We start from the raw sequence: 7,616 nt of genomic DNA on the forward strand, positions 1-7,616 counted from the left end.
ATGAGTTTTTCTAAAAAAAAAAAAAAAAAAAAATAGATGACAAACTATTGAGAGAAAAAAAAAGCAAAACTTCGCTTTCAGAAAATGAATTTGGATTTTTGTCATCGACCGAAAATGCAGGGTGTCATACTCACTTTCACCTCCAGAGAACGCTAAACACCAAGAAAACCACCGCCCTTTTTTATTTATAAAAGTAATGCGTATGTGTGTGTGTGAGTTCACGTCAATGAATAAATTTGAAAAAAAAAAAAAAAAAAAAAAAGATAATAATGACAAAGTAAAAATATAAAAACGTTGGGTTCAACTTCAATCTTTTTTTTTTTCTAACAAAATGTTTCTGGCTTTAATGTTTGGCTACAATAATTAGTGGTCAGCTGACACATGTGCACATCACGTGACAGCCACTTCCGTGTTTCAAATAATAAAAAAAAAAGTTGCGAGTGGTGCCCAATTGCTCATTTTCTTTCCAAAATACGTGAAGCGGCGACGAGACTGGAGGAAACTTTAACCGCGTCCCTTTATTTTCTCCTTGTTTAGCTTCACGGTACCGGAAAGTCGGTAAGTTTCTCTAAAAGCAACCTGGCTGGTGTTTTATAGGCAACTCCAGCACGGCTCTCGTATCCGCTAACTTTCTGTTCAATTCTTAAACAAAGCGCTGTCAATGTTGAGTTCAAGAACCATTGAAACCCTGAGAGTTAACTCGCTCATAGTTGTGTTTGCAGTTCGAGTGCGAATATTTGTCCCGTTTGATCGGTGTGTTCAATACATTATTGCTGCAAAATGAAGACGATAAAATTGGCTTCTTCATAGAAAATTTTAAACATTTTATTTAGTATTCAGTTGTTGAGTTTGTTTAAAATGTGACCAGTCCACATGAGCACAGGCGTCAAGCCTAAAAACAACCAAGAAAAAAAAATGTGAAAAGAAGGCAGAATTCATTCATTCAAACTATTGATTTTTGGACAGTGTTGCTAAAGCTAATGCTGAGTAGGCATTTGCCGGTATGAGATTCTGACGGTTAAGCCAAAATATCACGGTTTTACGGTATCATGGTATTGCAATTACAGCTCTAAAATGTGTTACTTTGAGATATCTGGGTTCAGGGCCGGCCCAGCCTATACGCAGACTATGCAGCTGCTTAGGGCCCCTGATCACTAGGGGGCCGCCAGTCTGGCACTTGTTTAATTTGTATTCTATTTTGTTTACTACAGTTTGCTTTGACTTTTGTGAGTTTTGAGACTTGAGTACAAGCTTAAAAAAATAAAAGTTCTTCCTTAACTTCTTTCTTCCCTCTTTTAGAAAAAGGTTTGGCGCTATCTACTGTAAGTACTGACAATCATTTGGGGTGAGAAGTTTGAAGTATGCAGTGCAACAAAATCTGATTAATATACAAAATATGGATGTATGGGTTGGATTGCTTGTATGGGTTTCACAGTACACTGTGACAAAATGGTGGGCCAGAAATATGGGCCCCTTTGCATTATTTTGCTTAGGGCCCCCAAATGGCCTGGGCCGGCCCTGTCTTGGTTTAAAAAACAAAAAAACCATTGAACAAGATTTTTACTATTCTAAACATAAGAACATAAGTATAATGTAAAGTAAAATACGTTTTAAAAACAACAAAAAATAACTGAAATATTCGAAATAAAATTGAAATAAAAGCAGTCCCTTGGGAACCTAAACCTACCGCCACAGATCATTATTACCATCAGAACAAAAATAATTGAAATATTTTCCATAAAAAGCCTGTGTGTATGACTCATATCATGTTTACAGTATACACACACACTTTTTCAACAAAGACTGTTGCCAGAGAGGAAAAAAAAACACATTTTACCACCGCTAGACACACTAAACATGCTGGAGTTAACACTCGTAGCTGGTGGGAAACGTTCATGACAGTGTTTAATAACCTTTTGTATAAATGTGACATCATATTGGAGGTATTGCCAGCTGTTTGTTACTGATGAAATCTTACAGCTGGGCAGATTAAACAAACCAGTTCAGTCTACAAAAACGAAAATCAGAAAAAAGCAAACATCAAATAATTTGAAAAGGTTCTTGGCATATACCGGTACATGTTTGGTACGGATGCCTAATATTCCAACCATAGGGTAAACAAAAAAAAAAGTCACTTAACTGATCATTATTTAGAAAATGGCTAAATCTAAATGAGATTGTCAATATTTGGCTGAGGGATTGCAACTCATTAGGACACATTTAATACCGCAGTGATGCACTGGACGGCGCTCGTGTTGGCGTTAGGGCTCCTAGCGGTCACTGTTGCCTTGGACAATGGCCTGATGCGGACCCCTCCTATGGGCTGGTTGGCGTGGGAACGCTTCCGCTGCAACGTGGACTGCGAGCACGACCCCAGGAATTGTATCAGGCAAGTTAGTTGCAATTGTATTTCGTCAATAACAGCGATTCCTAACACCATGTGAATCTTTCCCCATCCAGTGAGCAATTGTTCACCGACATGGCCGACAGACTGTCAGAGGACGGGTGGCGGGAGCTGGGCTACGTCTACGTCAACATCGACGACTGCTGGTCGTCCATGCAGAGGGACCAGCGGGGGCGACTCCAGGCTGATTCCAAGAGGTGTGCGCGTACACAAACACACATGCTCTAACAACATGGTAATCTTGTAGGTCATTAAATGTTTTACTTAAGGTGTGACAGTCATATGACAAACAATAAAAGAAAATGGGTCAGCAGGCTCACAAGGAAGTCAGATCAGGTGCCTATAAAGCATACTTAAGTGTATGAAAACAAAATGGTACACCAATATACAGGTTTTTCAAGTTACGAGACATACCCTTGCTCATTATCTTAGTCATTCACAATATATAGTAGTCTGTATTATTATGCATAACTGTGTCTCTTTAACCCTTTTAAAGGGAATCTTGGACTTAGTCTTGTAGACTCTAATAAGCCACAATTGTTCTCTTTTACTAAAATTTGTTATTAAAAACACATAAATTATTGCCATTGATTTAAAAATCTATAATATTCTTGTTTTGACCTACGGAGGGCACCATGTTTTTATCCCTGTAATGGAAGCTGGGGGTGATGACGTAGATTGTCACTTGATGAATACTACCGGGTTACTGCGATTCCTTCTACGCGGCGAGACGTCCAATACGTGTGCTCATCGGTGAGTACTTACTATTGTGTTTTTACTTAGTCTTTTATTACCTTTTCATTGCGTCAAAATAGCGCACGGTAGTACTTTGGGTGTCAAATTCGCCTCTTGTAGGACATTTCGCCAGTGTGGCACATTGGCTACGTTCATACTACAGGTCTTAATGCACGAATCCGATTTTTTCGTGTTTTTCCGACTCGAGTGAGGCATTAACTTGACGGTCTGAACGTGACAAGTCGCATAGAACTGGACCATTTCTAATCTGATCTGGGTCACTTTCGTATGTGGTTCAAATCCGGCCTGGGCCACATTTTTCCGGACTGTCGCGGCGGTCTGTACTGTCCAGTCTCTCAAATCGGAATTCATGCATCAATTACGTCATCAAAAAGCGAGACGCCACGGTAGCGGTGCAGCTGTGCATTATTAGCGCCTAGCTTGCCTTGAACACGGCTTTTTAGGAAGAGTCGGACTTGACAACTGTCATAAAAAAAAATAAAAATGGGTTGAGGATAAGCCTGAGAATGATCGGTTTTCTGTCTGCTCCATATAAGCAATATTTCAACATTGTTTACACGGCCGAGAGTCGAGGCAAACTGCGCGTATGTGTTTGTGACATGCACAGACAGTGCGTGCATGCTATCAATCCATATACTTTGAATATAAGCCTAAACTGGGATTATTTATGTCTGTTATTTGTGTCCTCTTTTTAAAAAGCAAAATATGATATCCCTGGAATGACGGATGACAGTCAGCATGTGTGGTCATTTGGTTTGATGCTTCTGCGCATGCGGGTCGTCTTGCTCAGCGTTTGTCGGACTGCGAATTAGTGCGCATGGGTAATACTTGAATGGTCTCAATGGACAAAGGCAGTCTGAACGGGCACGCCAAAAAAACAGATATTCGTGCATTTAGACCTGTAGTATGAACGTAGCCATTTTGGCAGAAGTTTTTTTTTTTCCTACTCTCGTCTCGTCTCATCCAGTCTTTCCTGTTCATTTTGCGTTTGTTGCTCGTTTTGTGAAATATCGACAGTGCTGTTAAATATGTCGAATGTGCGGCTCGTCTTTAAGTCACTGTGGTGCCGACTTACCACAACAAAGAGCTTTTTATGTTGAAATTCTTTTGAATAAATGCTTAAATCCTTGAATTCTTTGTAGATATGGACGTAAAACACTTGATTCTTGGTTAAAAGCAAAAAAAAAAAAAAAAAAAAAAAAAGGGCAGTCAGCATTTATTTTATGTAAATATGTCGAATGTTCTGCTAGTCTTTAAGTCACTGTTGCGCCACCTAGTCACCTCAAAGAGCTTTTTACATTGAAATTCTTGTGAATAAATGCTTAAGTCCCTGAATTCTTAATAGATATGGATGTAAAATAGTCTCAATTCTTGGTTAAAAGAGCAAAGAACCGGGCAGTTAGCATTTATTTTACGTAAATATTGCGAACTATAATGCTAATGCCGTAGCGGCTAATTTCTCCCATTGATTTTTTTCCCCCAACATTTTAAATGCATGCATGCATGGTACGAAAAATATAATAATTACCTTGAATCCTCGAACAAATCTCTCCTGAGACAATCCTTTCTGTTTGTATGCAGTAAAGCTTTCGCACCTTTATCCTAAATTTGGCGTTGAATCGCTGCATGTGTCGCTGCGACCGACTGCGAATAACTGAAGTGGAATGTGGGATGGGCCTCCTGCTTGAATGCGTTGTGTAGTTGCTGGCCGAATTGATTCGTCAATACAATTATGAAGTCTATGCTTGTAGATGGATACTTGTGGTGTACCACATGGCTTAGTGCTAAATCCACTATTTGTTTACATTGAAGACAATAGTGATTAAGATTGTTGCACCATTGCATCCACTGTTGTCTTTTTCAGGTTCCCAGGAGGAATCCGCCGGCTGTCCCGCTACATGCACGACCGGGGGCTGAAATTGGGCATCTACGGTGACATGGGCACGCACACCTGTGGGGGCTACCCAGGCACACCGCTGGACAAAATCGAAGTAGATGCTCAGACCTTCGCCGAGTGGGAAGTGGACATGTTGAAACTCGACGGTTGCTATTCCAACGCCACGGTGCAGGCGCAAGGTAAGTAACAGGTCTGATCCATGGTTACTATTGGCAGAAGTTCACTGAAGTCCCCATTTGATTCCGTTCCTCCCTTGGATAGGCTACCCTCGCATGTCCAAGGCTTTAAACGCCACAGGTCGTCCTATTGGCTACTCTTGTAGCTGGCCTGCCTACCAAGGTGGTTTGCCACCAAAGGTACTAAAATCATATTGCCTAAAACTCTCTTTGCATTTTGTTAAAAATCATTTAACATTTTCAGGTGGATTACAGTCTTTTGGCTAAGATTTGCAACTTGTGGCGTAACTACGGCGACATCCAAGACTCGTGGACCAGCGTGTTAAACATTGTGGATTGGTTCTTCGATAACCAGGAAGTACTGATCGCTGCAGCCGGGCCAGGACGTTGGAATGACCCCGATATGGTTTGTGCCAGTAACACTCACACAAACCGGACAGAAATTCAACCAATGATTATTTGAAAACTCTGACAGCTGATCATTGGCGACTTTGGACTCAGCATGGAGCAATCGCGCTCACAAATGGCTCTTTGGGCCATCATGGCCGCACCTCTCTTCATGTCTAATGACCTCCGCACCATCAGCAGTGGCGCCCGCAGCATCCTGCAGAATAAAATGGCTATCAGAATCAACCAGGATCCTTTGGGTCTTCAGGGTAGACGCATCCTTAAGGTATGAAGCTGATTTTTAAAAGTATGTTTTTGCTGGATTTCTTTAGAATTGCCTTTGCTTTCCATCAGGAGAAGAGCGGGATTTAGGTGTTTTGCTAATTTGTGATTTGTTTTTGCTGGATTTCTTTTAATTGCCATTTCTTCCCAACAGGAGAAGAGCAATATTGAGGTATTTTGGCGGCCGCTGTCTAACGACGCGAGCGCGCTTGTGTTCTTCAGTCGACGGGACGATATGCCGTACCGCTACCAGACGTCCCTCAGCAAGCTAAACTACACCACGGGAATCTACAAGGTACATCTATCGCTATCAATACTAGCAAACCTCATCCACGTTATGTATTTCGTCGTCTCAAAATTTCAGATATATGACGTCTTCTCCGGAAGAACCATGATTCTTAAAGACTTGGTTAGCTTTGTGGTGTCGGTGAACCCCTCCGGCGTAGTCATGTGGTACGTCTCCGCACCCGCAAAACCCAGAACCCTCTCACGGCAGTTCTCCCGAGACGACCGACTCGGAGGATTTTTCCGGGGTTACTTGGCCAACGGCATCCCGCAGGTCTTCCTGTGACCTTCGCATTGCCTTAGCTTTGACTGAAAAGACCTCAAAGTGCGAGCTAACGAAGGGTATTAACAGAGGTAAATTCCCAAGACTGAAGTGAACTCAGGGTTACTTTTTTTTTTTTTCTTGAATTTCTCAACATTCTCTGTGATACAACAAAAATTCGCAAAGATGATCAATGACACTGCTGCACTATGATAGTTTTGCGTTATTTTGTCACAATGTGAAAGTAAGATTGCACTTGAACATTTGGTGTTGACATGAATTATCAGCTCTTGTTCTGGCAGAATTAAATCTATATAAAGATACATCTGGTTTTATTCCTCTCATATTCCCAAATTGTGCATATTAGGAGGAGGGTTCAATTCAGTGGTCTCAAACTTGCGACTCGTGGGGGCAATTGAGGCCTGCGGAACTATGCAGAAACCAAAATTGGGGACGACCAGGGAGACGTGTGCGTAACAGTGGCCGAGACAGGCGGAGCCTTTTGGGGCGGTCGTTTCACGAGTCTCACTCTCCTGGAAGTGGTGACAATTTGACAGTACAAAAAGTCACGAAAGCTGTTCGCCTGTGTGACTTGGGGTACCAAACGGTTCCCTTTCTGGGTTTAATTTTCCCCTATGTATTTTTTTTTTTTATATACTCCAGTTTGCTTGGCATTGAGTCGGGAGGGGCCGACCCCACCGCTGGCTGAGTGGTGACATAATGCACGAGGCGATCTTGCCCATCTCCACGCGACCTGACATGAAGCATATTATTTGGACGCACATTTGAAGTGTCCAAGATTAATGTGCGAATGCGCAATCAGCTCATCATAGCGAGTTCATGTCAAGCGAGCCGGCGGGTTCCACATTTAAGATGACTGGTTGACAGAGAGCCATATGCGCTCATCAAAAGAGCCATAGGTTCCCGACCCCTGCTTTAAAGCAACACTTGGTAGCGTTTCAGTTTTGGTCAATTTTAGTGACGCCGGGGAACAAAAGCGTTAGTGTTTTGTAGGCATGTGCCGGTTACCGGTTTCACTGTTTACCGTGGTGTGAAAACGTTGCGGTTTCAAAACCACTAAAATTTTCCATCAGACCGTAGTACGGTATTCGCTTTTTCATGTGTCAAAAATGCAGCCAGAAGTGGTTTGGTGCGGCAGCGCTCACC

At 42.0% G+C, this 7,616-nt stretch overlaps 1 protein-coding gene across 1 annotated transcript; it reads left to right on the plus strand.

Moving 5' to 3' along the window:
- The first annotated feature begins 406 nt into the window (after nucleotides 1–406).
- Nucleotides 407–6,772, plus strand: naga (N-acetylgalactosaminidase, alpha). Its single transcript, XM_057822018.1, has 9 exons — nucleotides 407–558; nucleotides 2,233–2,393; nucleotides 2,465–2,601; nucleotides 5,025–5,236; nucleotides 5,319–5,413; nucleotides 5,478–5,639; nucleotides 5,709–5,906; nucleotides 6,057–6,197; nucleotides 6,267–6,772. Exons 2-9 carry the CDS (start codon nucleotides 2,235–2,237, stop codon nucleotides 6,471–6,473), a joined length of 1,311 nt encoding a protein of 436 aa, XP_057678001.1. The 5' UTR covers nucleotides 407–558; nucleotides 2,233–2,234; the 3' UTR covers nucleotides 6,474–6,772.
- Nucleotides 6,773–7,616: the final 844 nt, after the last annotated feature.

Source organism: Corythoichthys intestinalis, chromosome 19, assembly GCF_030265065.1.
Source record: "Corythoichthys intestinalis isolate RoL2023-P3 chromosome 19, ASM3026506v1, whole genome shotgun sequence".
NCBI lineage: Eukaryota > Metazoa > Chordata > Actinopteri > Syngnathiformes > Syngnathidae > Corythoichthys > Corythoichthys intestinalis.

What these genes read in the sequence shown, in the direction of transcription:
- naga (XM_057822018.1), top strand. Translation starts at nt 2,235, where the DNA reads ATGCACTGGACGGCGCTCGTGTTGGCGTTAGGGCTCCTAGCGGTCACT. An exon ending in AGGGTAGACGCATCCTTAAG is followed by an intron (nt 5,907 to 6,056) that starts GTATGAAGCTGA and finishes TCTTCCCAACAG; the next exon opens with GAGAAGAGCAATATTGAGGT. An exon ending in ACACCACGGGAATCTACAAG is followed by an intron (nt 6,198 to 6,266) that starts GTACATCTATCG and finishes TCAAAATTTCAG; the next exon opens with ATATATGACGTCTTCTCCGG.